This window comes from Pan paniscus, chromosome 2 (assembly GCF_029289425.2).
Source record: "Pan paniscus chromosome 2, NHGRI_mPanPan1-v2.0_pri, whole genome shotgun sequence".
NCBI classification, from domain to species: domain Eukaryota; kingdom Metazoa; phylum Chordata; class Mammalia; order Primates; family Hominidae; genus Pan; species Pan paniscus.
Genome location: NC_085926.1, coordinates 37,803,270 through 37,820,408, shown reverse-complemented (window position 1 = coordinate 37,820,408; position 17,139 = coordinate 37,803,270). Strand labels below are relative to the sequence as shown.

The 17,139-nt window shown below is 51.1% G+C and overlaps 1 protein-coding gene and 1 long non-coding RNA gene across 7 annotated transcripts in view; one reads left to right on the top strand and one right to left on the bottom strand.

Moving 5' to 3' along the window:
* The window catches only part of CTDSPL (CTD small phosphatase like), a 122,379-nt gene extending 118,330 nt beyond the window's left edge, over positions 1-4,049 (bottom strand). The window contains exon 1 of one of the 2 annotated variants that reach the window (XM_034956130.4): positions 3,554-4,049. In XM_034956130.4, coding sequence (XP_034812021.1) covers positions 3,554-3,632 — 79 coding nt within the window. In that variant the 5' untranslated portion in view covers positions 3,633-4,049. The remainder of the gene's footprint in view (positions 1-3,553) is intronic. The other variant, XM_034956129.3, reaches the window with a different exon arrangement.
* Positions 4,050-5,236: 1,187 nt separating this feature from the next.
* Positions 5,237-17,139, top strand: part of LOC106634565 (uncharacterized) — a 44,394-nt gene continuing 32,491 nt past the window's right edge. The window contains exons 1-2 of one of the 5 annotated variants that reach the window (XR_010111419.1): positions 5,237-5,688; positions 14,392-14,460. This is a non-coding gene — a long non-coding RNA (uncharacterized LOC106634565). The remainder of the gene's footprint in view (positions 5,689-14,391; positions 14,461-17,139) is intronic. The other 4 variants (XR_010111418.1, XR_008624716.2, XR_004670500.3 and 1 more) reach the window with 4 other exon arrangements.

The following is a 17,139-nucleotide window of genomic DNA, read 5'->3' as shown; positions in this document are numbered from 1 at the left end:
TTCTGGGTGGTCCCTAGGAATGTTTTTGCGTTTCTGCTTTCCAGGTAAAAGGAATACACAAGACTGGCACTCTTTTTCCTGCCCTAAAGGTGGCTGTGGTGTTTGGAGGGGTGGCAGCCATGCTATAACATGAGGGAAAACCAGGAGAATCACTATGATGTTGGCCCTGGTATCAATGAGTTGCTGAAAAAGCTATCAGCAGCCTACCTCAGACAGCTTATTATGTGGGAAGAATAAACTCCTATTGGTTTAAGCTGCAGTAAATCTGGTTTTCTGTTACTTGCAGCCAAATGTGTTCCTAATTGATTCAGTATTAAATTACTCTCTAAAAACTCTGTACTCACTTTATTCTCTCACAAAAGTCTATTAAGTCATTTTCCAAACCTTTGTCTACTTTGAACATTGGCAGTCATTTAAATGTTTAACCAAGCTGATGCATGAAAAGGTTTCACATGAAGTAGAGCACAATTTCATATATTTATTGGCCATTCAGATTTCTTCCTCTACGACTTTCTTGTTCCTAACTCTTGTCCACTTTTCTACTGTACTGTTGGACATTTTCCTATTAATGTGTAAGACGAAATTTCCAGATTGCAAAGTAGGCTGAGTTAAACTTACAGGGAAATTTGTCTCTTCATCTTGACATTATCAACCAAATCAAACACAACTGTAAGATATGAGCATTCTGTGACAGGCCAGGCTGACAGTGACAGTCATCTCTGAGTTGTGCACCACCACGTGGCAATGTGTCAAGAAGTAATTCAACTTGGTGCAAAACACCACAGCCCATGCTTAGTACTTCCTTTGTAAATCTGTATCTAAAGAAAGATTTATGGAATCATGACACAGTGGTGAACCAGGCAGAGTCTTTAATGTACATCATCTCTTTGAACCCTCAGGTCACACCCCAGAGGTAGTCATTACTATTCCTATTTTACAGAATAAATGATGAAAGTAAACATGTAAAAGCAATAGTTTCTTCCCTATTATAAAACTTAAATATTTAAAATATTCCAGGCCCAATATTTTTAAAACAAAATAATTGTTTATCTCAAAATAAAATTATGTAAAATACATTTTTACATAATGTAAAATTATGTAAAAATGTATTTTACATAATTTTATGTGCCCATCTGAAGATATCAACATGCTTAAGCTAGAAACATTGCTGAACCGGTTTACTGGTTTATAAATCTGAAAAAACTATTCCAACATTTGACTCTAGAGTTTATTGCAACAGTATAGGTAACCAAAATTATTTCCATTTTTTAAAGTGAAGAACTAAATTGAGTAGGATTTCAATGCTTCAGCAAGAAGGACCTACTAGCCAACCACCCCACCCCAGGGCTGCAGGTAAAGAATTCCTCTAATCGGTTAACAAACAACCAATCTGACACTGGCAAACAAAATAGGCTGCTAAAGATAAGAAAAGATTGTCATGAAAAGTAATGTAAACAAGTTGAATAGAACAAGCACTATCCTGGAGTATTTGTACATGGTTTGGATTTTGGATAGATTGATTCTTTGTTTTAAAAATCCTAGCACCTAGAGGAAAAGGGAAAGTTGGCAGAGCTCCTGCTCCTGGAGTCAGGTGGGGGGCAGCAGGAGGTCTGAGGCTCTGACAAATATTTCCCTGCTTTGTGCCACACCTCTCCTCAAAGAGCTGTGGATTCTCTCTGGCAAAGCATCACACAAAGCACTCAATCCACAGCTGGTAAGGAGCACAGGAAGCAAACCTCCTTGATGCCTCCAACCAAACGCTCCCTGAGGGCACACACCCAGCCAGGGCTCCAAGAACTAACAGCCCCTATGGCAGGAAGTCCAGATCACCAAGCAGCTGCCCACTTGGGTCCCAGAGAAATACGGGGATTTACCTGGAGCACTCTCTTGCAGAATTTTTTAGACCATCTGAAAGGCACAGAAAAATGCCTGAGAGAGTTTGAATTCTTTATTTTACATAAAAGAAATCCAGTCTGCAGACACATACAATGTTTGCGGTCTACGAAACTGCAAACAGGGTGACAAATGCCCAACCTGAGGGTACCTGCTGGTTCCTTCGGTTTTTCTGATGGGCTTGCCCAGTGGCCTCTGCCTGAGGAGAGGCAGAATATTCCCCTCACTCCCACGCAGATTTCTAGCAGGGGCTGCACACCTCACCCACTGGCACAGCAAAGGTGGGAGCCCCTAGAAAGAAATCTGACTCATCCCCAAAGCCGGCTGTGGCCAGCTCCGGCCTGGAGAGGGGTCAGGGGTCCTGGTGGGCTGCACCTGACCTCAGTCCAGGTGTTCACGAGGCGCAGGACAGGAAGAGAATGAGGCAAGCTTTAGTCACCAGAACAAAAGAAGCCACATTCCTTGACCCTTCAAAACAGTCTGTCCAAGTCCCAACACACTAGAGGCACAGAAAGCTCCAGGCATGCAAGAGAGGGGGACACGCCAAGTCTCTAAGTGGGAACACAGACACCAAGAGAAAGGACAGAAAGGAAACAGAATGGGGGGCTGGGGTCAAAATGTGCCAAAATCAAACCAGGCACAGAAGCACAGTGCTGGCTGAGCCCTTGGCCAGCTCTCTGGGAGGGGACACTCCTGGCATCATAAGGGATCCACAAGTGCCCTTTAAAGCTGGGTCCTAAAAGGGCCCTGGAAGGGCCAGGCCTTGTAAGTCCTCCCAACATGCTGGTGGCCCGGAGACAGCAAAGAGTGGAGAAGGGAGAAAGCGGGGATGGCTCCGAACTGCCTCTTCTCCCCCCAAGACTCCAGCACTTGCACAACCAACTAAACACACCCAGACACATGGCCTCATTGTCTGATACACAGGAAGGCACACACATCTGTACACACAGGTTCGTGGTTAGGTGCACTGATGCACACAGCCTCATTGTATACAATTTACACACACACACGCTCTCCCAGTAGATGTATACAACACATTCAATCTGCCAGTTGGGTGGTGTAGTCACACAATCATACACACTCACAAACTCTGTCAGGAGTGAACAGGCATAGAACCTCTCCAGGCTCATGCTCACGCACACACATTCCACAACCCCTCAGTCAGGCCCATACAAACCTCTAATACACACAACACAAACTCACAGCCTGTGAGGAAAAAAAGCACTCACAACATCTCCTTTAGGTGCGCAAACCCTTACAATCTCACAACCTCTCTGTGAGGTGCACACATATCCTTACAATCACTCTGTCCGCGTGTGCACACACACATACAAGTGCACACACTTAGAACCTCTGTGTTAGGTGCACACACAGGCTCACAACTTCTCTGCGGGCGTGCGCGCACACAAACTCACAACCTCCCGGTTAGATGCACACACACTCGCTCCCAGTCTCTCCGCCAGCCCCTGCACACTCACACTGGCTCGGTCGGCACACGCACTCTGGCAGCCTCGCTCTCCTCCGGGCGCACCCCACACCCACGCACCCTCCGGGCCCTGTGCACCCCTCCCCCAGGCCCATGCCGGCGCCCGGCAGTGAACTCCAGCGGCGCGGGGTGTGCGCTCGCCCCCAGCCCGCGGCCGCCTGCGCCCCTCCTCACCTTTCTCGCCCGCGCCCGGCAACCGGCCCTCGTCCTCCTTGGGGTTGGTCACCTGGGTGATGATGGCCGGGCCGTCCATGGGTGCGCGGCGCGGCGGCCGCCCGCAGGCCCGGCCCCCCGCAAGCCAAGCGCGCGGGGGCGCGGCGCGGGGGGCGCGGGGGCGCGGCACGGGGGGGCGCTCGCAGCCGCTGCCTGGGCGCGCCCGCCGCCCGGCCCCGCGCTCTGGGAGAGGCGGCCCGGGCCCGCGCCCCAGCTCCCGCCGCCGCCGCCGCTGGGCTCGAGCGGCCGCCGCCTCGTCACCATGAACCCCGGAGCCGCGCCCGGGAGAGCCGCGCACAGGGAGGCGGAGCGGGAGGCCCGGCGCCGCTGGAAGCGGGAGCGGGCGGGCGAGGGGGAAGGAGCGAGCGAGGGCGGGAGGGCGGGAGAGAGGGAGGGAAGGAGAAAGGAAGGGAGGGAAAGAAGAAGGGCGGGCGGGTGGGTGTGTCCCGGCCCGGGGACCGGCCTCCGCCGCGGGCTCTGCCCGGTCGCCTGCTCGCCTGGTGGGGGAGAGGGGAGCGGGGCCGACACAGGGTGAGTGGAGGGCGGGAGGGGGCGGCCGCGCGCGCGGGGGCCCGGGGCAGTTGAGTGGGGTGAGGGGTGAGGGGTGTAGCGGACGGCAGAGGGGCTCGGAGGGTAGAAGTGAGGGGTGTCAGGGGGGCCTGGCAGAATGAGTGAGGTGAGAGGCCTGGGGTGTGAGAGATGTGGGGAGGAGTCTGAGGCAGATGGGTGGGGTGAGGGGAGCGGGGGGATTCGCGGGGGCCCGCGGGGGGCACTGGCAGGATTCGGAAGGGTGCAGTGTGGGAGCTCGGGGGCCGAGGGTGCATGGCATGGAGGCAGGAGCGAGGAAGGGGGCCCGAGGAGGGATATTTACCGCGAGGAGGCGCGGGAAGTGCTGGCGGAGGTGCTGTGAGGGTGTCTCGGAAAGGTGCTGGGCGAGGGGCGTCCAGGCGAGGGAACCGAGGGGCCTGGGACGTGAGTGCGGAGGGAAGCGGTGTGCAGAAGTGGGGGCTGCCCAGGAGCGGTAGTGACACCCAGACGGCCCGCAGAGGGGCCCGGGCGCGGCGCTGCTGTGATGGAGACCGGGGAGCGTGGGGAAGGTTCGGAGAGGCCCAGGGCTGCGCTTCCCGGCTTGAGGGGTCCCAGGAGTGAGCGGGATCGGGAGTGATCTGTGCAGAGAGGGAGTCTGCGGACCGGGCCAGAGGCTCAGGTTGTTCGGATGCTGGCGGGACTCGCGTCAGCATTCGGCCCCAGAGCCCGCGTGAGGGGCGGCGGGTCCTGAAGGACCAACCTCCTGCACTTGAGGGTGTCGTGACTGAGAGGGGCCTGGGCAGTGGGCATTTTCGGGTGCTGTGCAGCAAGGGGACCGGGGGAGTCCGTCGAGGGCAGAAGAGCGGAAGGCGCTGGTGGCAGACCGAGTCTGGCAGGGACTGTGCTTGTGCAAGGCAGCTGGCCACTGTCAGGCCTAGGACGACGGCCAGAGCGTGGGAGAGACGACAAAGTGCCCCCTCAGCCTGGGAGCGTCGGGGCCCTTGAGCGCCCGCGTCCTCCGCTTCCAACTTGCAGGCCACACTCTGCAGCCCCGTAAGCCGGGAGGGGCGGGCGGGGTAGTGCCGCAGGAGGGCGGGCTCGGGGGTGGGGCAGGAGCGCTCGCGCGCGCTCTCCACGAATCAGGAGGGCCTGGGAGGGCCTACAGGGCGCGACGTCGGTGGGCAGGGTTCAGTGGGCGGCCTGAGGCGAAGAGCCGCTTGCCGCCGCCTGCTAGGTTGCGCGCGCACTTCAGGCCTTGCGGGCATGTCCAGCTCTTCTGTGGCTTCCAGCAGGCGAGGCCAAACAGGATCTTTCTCACTTCCCCACATCTCCTGGATCCTGGAGCTGATGCAGTCAGGTCCCGTGCTCACCGGGGGAACCGGCGAGCCTCTCCAAAGTATTAAAGGACACTTCCGGAAGAGCCTTTGGCCTGTGGTCAGCCCGCAGACATCGGTGGTCTCTGTACCTGTAGGAGCCCCATGAGGGTCCAGGTGTGGGAGACAGTCCTGGGACAGGGCTTCTGCGGCCGAGGCAGGTGGGCAGGCACTCCAGGGGAGCTGCTGTAAAAGGTAATTGGTAGGCAAGAGGTGGGCGTTCTGCTCCAAATCCAGGACCTCCACTGGCATTCTGGCTCTGTGTGTGTGGGCGGGACCAGGTGCCAGTTGCCCTTGGGGCGTGCTCACGTGTGAGTAGCTGCTTTTCCAAGGGCACCTTTGGGACCCCAGTGAATCACCTCATGGGGTAGATCCATGATAGTTGAAGAAGTGCCCTTTTAGTCAGGAAGGCAAGCCCTAGTGTAATAGCCCAGGCTCCAGGGCATGCCCTTCTTAATCCTCCCAATACAGACCACAATACTGGGACAGACTCCCAATACTCCCTAATACAGACCACAATACTGGGACAGACTCCCAATACTCCCTAATACAGACCACATTAGGGCCCCATGGCAGATTTCCCTTGTTCTAACTTCTAATGCTCTTCACATTTGTTATGAGGGTGTGGCTGACCTGGGACCTGGTGAAATCAATTTTCTAAAATAAGAAAAATAAAAAAGAAAAGAAAAAGACTTCTGAATTCTAAGGGGTCAGAGAAGGATCTTCCAGAGATTGCTGAGTGGGGAGGGCCTGGGGATATGGTTCTACAGTTTTTGGTCATAACCACAAAGATTAGCATCTCTGCTGCCTGGTCGATGAAGCATCCCAAATAGTCCATCAGTGAGGGCAAAGTGATGGAAACATTTGGAGTCACTGATTAACATGCTTGAGGGCTGGATCCCTTATTTGGGAGGTGGGAGTACTTCCAGAGCTTCTTTTCACTTAATGAAGGCTGGGAAGCTCAGAGCTCAGTGGTACAGGGCTGGAGGAAGTCATTTTCATATATAGAGTCTTTCTTGTTTGGCCTCTTTTGTAGCAATGACTCCCCAGGACCCTCCAGTAACAATTTTCCTTTACCTGCATCCCCCACCATCCTCAGGTTCCTGAGATCACCTTGAAAAAAAAAAAAAAACCCTTACCTTCGCCCAAGTCTTTCAGGCTCAAGCAAGAAAACAACTTGCTATCTTTTAAGTCCTTGTTCCCCTCAGTTATGCTCTTTGATTTATTATTTTATCAATATTAATAGAATCAAAGAAAAGTATCACCTATAGCCCTATCACCATCCCTTAGTCCATCTCTAATTTCCTCCATTTCTCCCTGTCCTTGCCTATATGCTGACATAATTTTATGTAGCTATAAAAAAGCCATGTTTAAAATTATAAGGTTAGCATTTTCTTATGTGGTGACATAATTGCTGTTACTACTATTATAAGTGATTGCATAATACCTTACTGAAACAGTCTTAGATAACACAGTATTTTGGTTTTACACATGAAAGAAAGATTCAAAAATTGTTGGGACAAGTACCTATCCATGAGGAAAAAATATATCTTTATCCCAGTCCTTAACAGCGCATTCAAGATAGACTGAATAATTAAATATAAAAAATTAACATAAACCAGAACAAATGGGTAAGTGCTTTTTGATCTTGGATGGGAAAGGCCTGAGAGTGACAAAAACTTAAGAAATTGCCAGGATAAGACTGATAAATTTGGCTATATTCATTCAACAAACGTTTATTGAGTGCATATTCTATATGCAAGGTTCTGCTCTAGACACTGGGGATCTCAGAGTTATCTAAAATGACAAGTAGGGAGTTGAGCTATCATACTCTCACACAAGTCAGTCAGTCATAGCCAAAGGCTGTCCCTGGGGGCCTTAAGCCCCTGGGCACTCTGGGGCTCTCTGGGAATAGGAGCAAAGCAGCCCCACTGACCTGAGGACAGGTGCCAGCCATGGGAGGCCAGAGCACATCAAGCCCCAGTGGGGGATGTCCAGAAACAGTGAAAGGGGCCCAAGGGGACCTAGACAGAGCACCAAAGTGTTGGTTGAAGTTACGTTTCCCAAATTCCCATCATACAGTGTCCTTGTACCACCTGTACAAGAACAGGTTTAATATTTTTCTTTAATTTTTATTTACATATAATTCTTTTAATAGGAAACTAATAGATTAGGTTTTGAGTTTGTTTGTTTGTTTGTTTGTTTGTTTGTTTTTTGAGATGGAATCTTCCCCTGTTGCCCAGGCTGGAGTGCAGTGGCGCGATCTCGGCTCACTGCAATCCCCACCTCCTGGGTTCAAGGGATTCTCCTGCCTCAGCCTCCTGAGTAGCTGGGATTACAGGCACACACCACCACACTCGGCTAATTTTTGTATTTTTAGTAGAGATGTGGTTTCACCATGTTGGCCAGGCTGGTCTCAAACTCTTGACATCAAGTGATCCACCCACCTCTGCCTCCCAAAGTGCTGGGATTACAGGTGTGACCCACCACGCACAGCCTAGATTTTTTTAAAAAACATACAAATGAGACATGTAGAAAGGACCATGACCTTAGAATGAAGGTGCTACACAGAGTAGGGGGTAAAGATTGGGATACCAAGGGTAGGGGGACATGAGGCTAGGGCTGACGAACCCAGCCCCAAGGGACCAAGGACAGGAGCAGATAGGAAGATGGAAGGAATTGCCCAGGGCACCCTAGCCTGGAGTCTCTGGTAGAGCTCCAGGAGGGAGTGGTTGGAGTTGGACTCAGGTGACACATAGGGGTGACACTGCTCTGTGAGTGCAAGCGTGAGGAGTGAGGCCAGAAAGAGGCTGCCCCTGAGGAAGGAACATTGGGCATTGAGATCAAAATGAGATGGTGATTTGAGGAAAGGGGAACTGGGGGGTGGACATCACAGATGGGTGTTCAGCTAGAAGGAGCAGCAGCATGTTCCAGGCCTAGAGGCGAGGGACAGAACATGCTCCGGAAAGGTCTGCAATGGCTGAGATTTTGGACACTGGTGCTGGGTAGCTCTCAGATCAAGCAAAGCCTTGTAAAGCAGGAAAAGCATCTGGGCTTTATTTGGGGGGCTGTGGGAATGACATAATCAGATATGTGTTTAGAATATTTCTGCTGAGGTAGTGCAAGAGGCAGGGAGACCTACAGAAGATACTGCATTAATACAGAAAGAGGATGATGGTAGTTGTGAGGATTAAGGGGGCTAGACAGATTCCAGATACATTTTGGAAGGAGGTTGGACAAGTCTTGCCTACTGCTTGGGCTTGAGGAGTGAGGGATGAGCAAGGAGGAAATGGCCTCCAAGTTTCTGGTTTGTGGGCCCAGACAAAGTTGAGGGCCCTTTGCAATGCTCTCTGCCTCCATCATTCGCAGCCTGCCCCTGCCCTGCTCGCCACCTTTGAATCTCTCCTGGCGGGCACTGTTTCTTGGTCTGCTTTTTCTCCTCTTTGTGGGCATCTCAGTCTCAAGTTTTGTGTGTCTGTTACTCAGACTCTGTCTCTCGCTCTCTGTCTCAGGTATTTTTCTATGTCTCTGTCTCTTTCTGAGTCTAGCTTCACATGTCTCTAGCTCAGTCTTCCCAGCCCTTTCTTTCAGGAGCTGGGCCTGAGGGTGGTAAGTGTCCTATTGGAAAAGAAGTGGAAGTTGGATTTGGGCAGAGATTCGTGGTGATTAGTAAAGTGGAAATGAACCTGAGCCCACCCACAGGTCTCTCTCCTGGGGTCACCTTGGGACCTAGATGAGGTTCCTCCAGGCAGCAGCCCTTCTCTCCTACTGGGAACCAGGCCCAGAGTCTGAAATCTGTTCCAAAGAGCCCTGTGCTAGCCTAGGCAGGCCAAACCACTCCCACACCAAGTATGTATTGGGTGCCCTTATTGTGCCAGGCTAGGGCCACATGCAGTGGACAAAATACCGTTAAGGGGCTCACAGCCTAATGGAGGAGGCTGAAGAGCAATCAGAGGGTGGCACAGAGTAGAACTGATTTATTCTCCAGGGAGTCCCCACAGAGGTGATGATGCTAACAGTGTCATTTCCAGAGCCTTCAGTTCCTGGATAAGCGGACTTTTTCATCTACAATCTCCACAGAGAAGGCTGTATTTGAGGAGAAGTAGGACATAATGACGGAGGAAGAGGTGGAGGTCCTGAAGAGCAGGTTGAGTTTGGAATTTAACCTAAGGGTAATCTGGAGCCACTGAGACCTCTTGAGCAAGGAACAGGCACCAGTTCAGAAACTAGTTAAGATCTGAAGGTTAAAGTCGAAACTCAGACCAGCTTAAGCAACAGTGGGGGCTCTACTGGCTCATGTAATCAAATCACAGTTACATGCCTGGGCTGGAGTGGCCTGCGAGTAGCATCTGAAGCAAGGAGGTAGAGATCTCTAGGGGAAGGATGTGACCTCCAGCTACTACTTTTCCCCATAACCGGGATGATCAAGGTGTTAGGAAAGGCAGAGGACATCCTTACACCTCAAGACACCCTGTATTCCCCACTCAGCTTGTTCCAGGACACCATCCCTAAGGGGTCCCCAGAAGCTCATCCTTCTGCCTTCAACACCCACAACTCCCATGCTTCCTCAACATCCTGATCCTTTCTTACCAAGACCCACTCTCCCCCATCACACATGGATTCTTCCAATCAAATGTCTATGTCCACTGACACCTGGCTTCCTAGCCATCTTCTACCTCTACCCTTGTCCCCAGGGATGTTCTCTACTTGTCCCCAGGTGGGACCTGGGGACAGCATCCTTCCCATCTAAAGACACTTCACTCCCAAGAATAAGGCTTTCAAACTGGTCAGTGGTCCAGCAGGTGCAGCCCGCCCCCTGGTGGCCACAATGTTGTGTGGTCCTTTTCCTGAGCCCAGCTGAATGTGGAAGGCCTCTCTCCCTGCCAGTTCCTCAGTGTACACCACAGTCAGAGTGGGCTCAGTCGTGTCTCTTACCTTACCTGTCATGATTTGCACTCTTGTTCAGTTTTCCCCAGAGTATTAGCAGAAATGCCCTCAGGAGGCTGGGCGCGGTGGCTCACACCTGTAATCCCAGGACTTTGGGAGGCCAAGGTGGGCAGATCATTTGAGATCAGGAGTTCAAGACCAGACTGGCCAATGTAGTGAAACACCCGTCTCTACTAAAAATACAAAAATTAGCTGGGCGTGATGGCACAGGCCTGTAATCCCAGCTACTCGGGAGGCTGAGGCAGGAGAATCACTTGAACCCGGGAGGCGGAGGCTGTAGTGAGCTGAGATCGCGCCACTGCACTCCAGCCTGGCAACAGAGTGAGACTCCATCTCAAAAAAAAAAAAAAAAAAGAACGCCCTCAGGAATATGAAGGCCTGAGTGCCTGTCTGGAGAGGGTAGAAAGCAGGGGAACTGGAGCGATGTGCCCCACTTGGCAGCCAGTCTTGGAGGAGGAAAATGAAAGGCAAAGTGGATGCAAGCCACTGGTGAAGGAAAAAAGGGCAGTCAACCAGGGTCCTGGGCACACAGAGAAAAGGGCATCTGGCCTAAAGCTGGTGGTCAGGAGATATTTGGGGAATTTGAGAACAAGACACATCCTGATCTGAGATAGACTCTAGGACCTTGGGAATGAGCTGAAACATTCTTAGCGTACCCAGAAACCCAAGAAGCCTTCCTGGAGGGGGACATGCCTGCCACCACTTCTGTACCTCCAAAATTACAGCCCTGCCTTACCCAGAGAGTTTGGGTGCAAAAAGGGGACATGGCCTCAGGCTTGGGCCCTCTCTGACAGCCCCGGCTGGGGGAGGGCATGGCCCTGCCCTGAAACCCTATCACAATAGAATAGCTCCCAGAGCAGAGGGGGCAGGGTATCTCTGTGTGCCCTCAGCCCACTAGCAGGAGTGGCTTTGGCTCCTGAAAGGGCAGAGAGTCACAGAGTCTCAAGTTGATTTAGTGACTCTGGAGCCATTGAGCCCCTTGAGGTGGAACCCCACACTTAGCCCCTGTGTGGATTGTCCCTTGGATGACTCCCCATATCTCAGCTAGCAGGTATCATGTGGCCTGGCTGATGGAGGTTACTTTTGCTTGGCTGCTGTCATCTGTCGCCTCTCTCAGCCAGGCTCCCCAGGCCCTGGGCTCTGGCCCAGCCACAGGTACCCCCTTTATTCCCTGGCCTATGCCTACACAGGCTGTATTGGAGCTGAGGTGAGCAGACCCAGACGTGGCCACAGTCTGTGGTGTGAATTCTATATCACCCGTCATCCCAAGGCTGCCTGCTGATAAAGAGGAAGGGCCAACCCATATGTGCATCACTGCATGCACCCGTGTATATATTAGGGGGTCCATGTGCGTATGCATGCAGCCCCTTCTGGGAAGGTAGTTGCCCTCTCACATCTTTTATAGCATCAGCTTTGACAGGCAGCTGCCATGGCAGACCTCCCACTGGCACCATTCACATGGGCGGTGCCTTGGCTGGGCAAGGGAGATATTTCACGGGCAGGTCTGGTCACAGACACACACCTTGGTACGTGCAGCTACATGCTCATTTGTACTTGGGCTCACACGTGACAAGGCTGTCTCTGCCCAGGCTGGTTTCTCTACGTTGGCACTGCCTGTTTCTCCCTCCCTCCCTCCCACTCTGGCCCTCCAGGTCTCAGCCCTGACAAGCACTGCCCTCCTCTTTCAGCTCCCCTGGAACCCAGCCTCCTACCCTCTTGGTCTTGGAAGGTTCTCAGAGCCTCCCTCATGAACATGATCACAGATGAGCATTTGTAGGCAATTTCTACTTTTCACACTAACTTCCCAGAGGCCTGGGTAGAGAGAGAGCTGGGCTCTCTCCTCTGGAACAGGGGTCAGGGTGTGGGAGGGAAGAATACAAGGAGGTGGCCAGGCGCCGTGGCTCACGCCTTTAATCCTAGCACTTCGGGAGGCCGAGACAGGCGGATTTCCTGAGCTCAGGAGTTTGAGATCAGCCTGAGCAACACAGTGAATCCCATCTCTACTAAAATACAAAAAATTAGCTGGGTGTGCTGGCGTGCACCTGTAGTCCCAGCTACTCAGGAGGCTGAGGGCAGGAGAATTGCTTGAACCTTGGAGGCGGAGGTTACAGTGAGCCGAGATTGCACCACTGCACTCCAGCCTGGGCGACTGAGTGAGACTCCTTCTCCAAAAAAAAAAAAAAAAAAAAAAGAATACAAGGAGGTAAAAAAAAAAAAATCTCAGTAAATTAGTCAGTCTGTCTCCTGACTCCACTCTCCTTCACTCTCTCCCACCTCCCCATCCCCTGCCACACAGCCCTCCTTGGTTGCTGCTAACATACACTCAGGCGCCCCTGATGCACACTGTTCCCCTCCCCCATACACTGCCAACCCACATTCCTAAATGGGGCTCTTAACCCCAGTGAACTGTCCCCATCTACCCCATCTGGCTCTGATCCCACCATGGCCATGGGAGGCACTCCTTGTGATCCACACCTGAGTGCCTGGCTGGGATGGGTGGAGAAGGAGGCCCTATCTCAGCTGAAAGAGGCAACAGGCAAGTGGCCTCCTCTCTCTGGACCTTCCTTTCTAGGCAAGAACACACAGATGATGGTTTGTTGCCAGAAGGCTCTGGAATGGGTGCAAACCAGAAGGGGTTCCCTGTCCTGGTCTGAGTTTAGGGATGGGACCAAAGAAGTAAAATTTCTGGACGTTCTACTAAAAATTATTTTTAAAATATCAAAAGCAAAAAATATTTTGGGGAAACGGATACTAGCCACATGGAATTGACTAGACGTTGAGAGTTCACACAGCTTGTTAATATTTAGTGTCTTTCTGACTCCCTGATGGCCCTTGGTAAGAGAAAAGAAGGAGGGTGGTTGTCACCCATCCCGCCTGTTTACTGCACACCAAGCTGTGGCTGGGTACCGTGTTTCCAAAGGCGAGAGGCTCCCTTGGGTGCAGGAAATGGAGACCATGTCAGGGAAAGATCAGCATGAGGGTCTTGGAGTGAGAGTCTCTGCCCATCCAAGGCCTCACAGGAACCCAGCTCAAACCATAAAGAAAGCTATTATATCACCTGGCAGGCCTCAGGGATGACCTCAGGAAACTGGGTCTTTCAGGAGCAAGGCCACTCCAGACTAAACTCCTGTTACTCCAGACAAGTCATTTGTCATGAATGTGACTCAGCTGCATCTTTCATCACTGCTTCAGTTTGGGTCTAACCATTTGTCCTCTTGTTAACAACTCACTAATTTTCATAAGTCCCAGTTTAAATCTGGGAGACAGAGAGTCTGTTTGCCTTAGTTCATTCCGATTTTTCAAGTTACTATACTTATGTAAAAAATTACCCCCAATTTTAGTGACTTTTACAGAATCAAAAAATACTTATATGCTTATGAATCTGCAGTTAAGGCAGGGCTTGGTGGGCCTAGCTCATCTTTGCTTTCTGTGGGGTCACCTGGGCTGCTTGATAGTGGGAGCTGGACTGATCTGGAGGCTTACTTTCTCGCATGTCACAGTTGATGCCGGCTGTTGGCTGATGCTTTGGGCTGTTGGCTGGAAAACCTACAAATGCTATTGACCATGTCTTTTATTTTCTGTACTCTGATGTTTTGACATATTGGGGTCTTGTTTTTGGCATCTTGGGGCCTTGCTGACCTTGGAGGGACTGCCCCTTTGATAGCAGATTCCTAGAGATAGCAAATAACTGACCTGTGAGGGTGTCTTTCATATGCAAGCCAGTCAATCCAGTGCCCACATTCCCAACCACCCCCTTTATCCAGCAATTACAGGCCCCTATTTTCCTGCCCTAGTCACCCAGGGGCCAAGTACCAGACTACTGGGGCCAGCCCCTACACCTCAGAGCCCACCAAAATTATTTAAACTAGCTAATCCTGAACCTGCTTACCCTGTTCCTTTTTGTAGAAACCACACTAAATGCCTTTGCCATAGTTTTCCTTTCTCCCTCAGGTTCCTGACCAAGCTGGTGCTTCTGCGTGTGTTCCTGCATGACTTGGTGTGTCCCCTTCTCTTGGATCTGTGAGTAACAAACTATCTTTTCTTTTTTTCTTTTGAGACAGAGTCTCGCTGTGTCTGTGTCACTGAGGCTGGGGTGCAGTGATGCAATCTCAGGTCACTGTACCTCCGCCTCCTGAGTTCAAGTGATTCTCCTGCCTCAGCCTCCCGAGTAGCTGGGATTACAGGGATGCACCATCACACCTAGCTAATTTTTGTATTTTTAGTAGAAAGAGGGTTTCACCATGTTGGCCAGGCTGGTCTCAAACTCCTGACCTCAGGTGATCTGCCCGCCTTGGCCTCCCAAAGTGCTGGGATTTACAGGCATGAGCCACTGTGCCCAGCCTAATCTGTCTTTTCAATGGCAGTCGTCTCTTGACCTGTTGGCCTCGTCATACCTGAATAATAATAAAACCTATATTTTCTTTTTTGTTTGTTTGTTTGTTTTTGAGATGGAATTGCTCTTGTTGCCCAGGATGGAGTACAATGGCGTGATCTCAGCTCACTGCAACCTCCGCCACCAGCCTAAAACCTATGTTTTCAAACAGTGATCTCTCCAGTGGCCTGGGCTTCCTCACAACATGGTGGCTGGTTGCAAGGGTGTGTCCTCTGAGAGAGTCCCAGGCGGAAGCCATATCACATTTTATGACCTAGTCTCAGAAATTACTCAGTGTCTTTTCTACTGCATTCTGTTCGCCAAGACTATCATAAAGTCCCACCTAGGTTCAGGGGGAGGAGAAATAGACTCCATCTCTTGAAGGGGCATGGCAACGTGCTAGAAGAGCCTGTGAATGGAAATACTGTGGTAGCCAGTTTTGGAAATTACAGTCTTCAACGATCATCCTCTCTGGGCAGAGCTCTTCATGCCAGGACACCTCATAGGTCACTGGCCAGTCAATGGGGTACTGTTTACAGGTCAGATATCTAATCCTGTCCCACTCTTGCCCTTAGACCTGAGCAAAAGGGACGCTTGCCCTGGGCCTGGTGCTTTAGAAGGCTTTATTTAGGCCTTTGTCCAGTTGTTCCCTTCCCCATGGGGTAAGAAATTTGCAGGACACCAGGGCATGTGGCTACCTGAAGTCTGTGCCTCCACCTCCCCTGTTACGAAATGCACCTGGGGCACCTAGGACCTTGGAATTTCCTATCCCACAGGCTTGAGCATGGGGCCCACACATCAGGGGAGAGCAGTGAGGCAGCTGTGAGCCAGGAGCCTGGGCTTGGCTGTCCCTGTGCTGTCACACTCCGGTGCAGCACTCCAAGGAATCTGTTCGTTTAAAATTCGAACTTGGTCATTCAGCCTCAGATTTTGTTGCATTTTCCTGATTTAGATGGAATGGAATGAAGAAAACTCCACAGCATACAGAATTGGCATCCATTTGCTCTCTTGTCCTGCAAATGTCAGTGGTGGGCCTGCCCTGACAGCTGTGGAGGGGGGCATTTCCTGAGGTGTAGAGAAGATCCCCCTTCCCTTTCCTCCCAGCTTTGGGTAGAGCCTGAGGCAGCTGGAGGTGTGTCAAGCCCTGTCATGGCAGGACTCTGTCTTCACCAGTCTTCACAACCTCTCTGTTAATAATGCCATCGTACAGATGAGGAAACAGGCTTCACGAGGTTAAGTGGCTTGCTCCATCAGAGCTGAGATGGTGAAGATTGCCTTTGTGTCAGGGAATCCTATCTGTCCGGGAAGCCGCTGCTCAGGATGACAGGGCAAGTCATTGATTGGGAGTTTCCAGATCTTAACTCTAAGCTCCCGCCACTCCTGCATGCTGTGCTTAAAGTAGGATGGCGTAGGAAATGATTGTACTGGATTTATCTGAGGAAGGGAAGGCATTGACAGAAATCTAGAAAATTATTCTGGGATAAGCATAATCATTAGTCAAACCTCCTCAGCCTCATTTTTCTGGAGATGAGGTTACCTGGACGAGGAGCACGTGATCAGGGGCTAAGATGGGTACTTTTCCTGCATGCTGGATAGGGAGGCCTGAAACCCAGAATCTACTAGATCTGTGCTCCTTGGGCTTCCCTGTCCTTAGGAAGCTAAATTTACAACTCCGAACTGCATATCTATTGGACTATTCCCAGAGAGATGTTAAGAGATACAGATAAATAGCAAGAGATTAAGACACAGGCCCAGGCCGGGTGCAATGACTCATGCCTGTAATCCCAGCACTTTGAGAGGCTGAGGTGGGCAGATCACTTGAGCCCTGGAGTTCAAGACCAGCCTGGGCAACATGGTAAAACCTCATTTCTACAAAAAAAAAAAAAAAAAATGCAAAAAATTAGCCAGGTGTGGTGGTGTATGCCTGTAGTCTCAGCTACCCGGGAGGCTGAAGTGGGAGGATCACATGAGCCTGGGAGGTCGAGGCTACAGTGAGCCGAGATAGTGCCACTGCACTCCAGCCCGGGCAACAGAGTGAGACTCTGTCTCAAAATATATATATATATATATATGTGTGTGTATATATATATATATATATGTGTGTGTATATATATATATATATGTGTGTGTATATATATATATATATGTGTGTGTATATATATATATATGTATATATATATATATAGAGAGAGAGAGAGTTCCTGACCAGCCTGGCCAACATGGTGAAACCCCATCTCTACTAAAAAAAATACAAAAAAATTAGCTGGGAGTGGTGGCACGCACCTGTAATCCCAGCTACTCAGGAGGCTGAGGCACAAGAATCACTT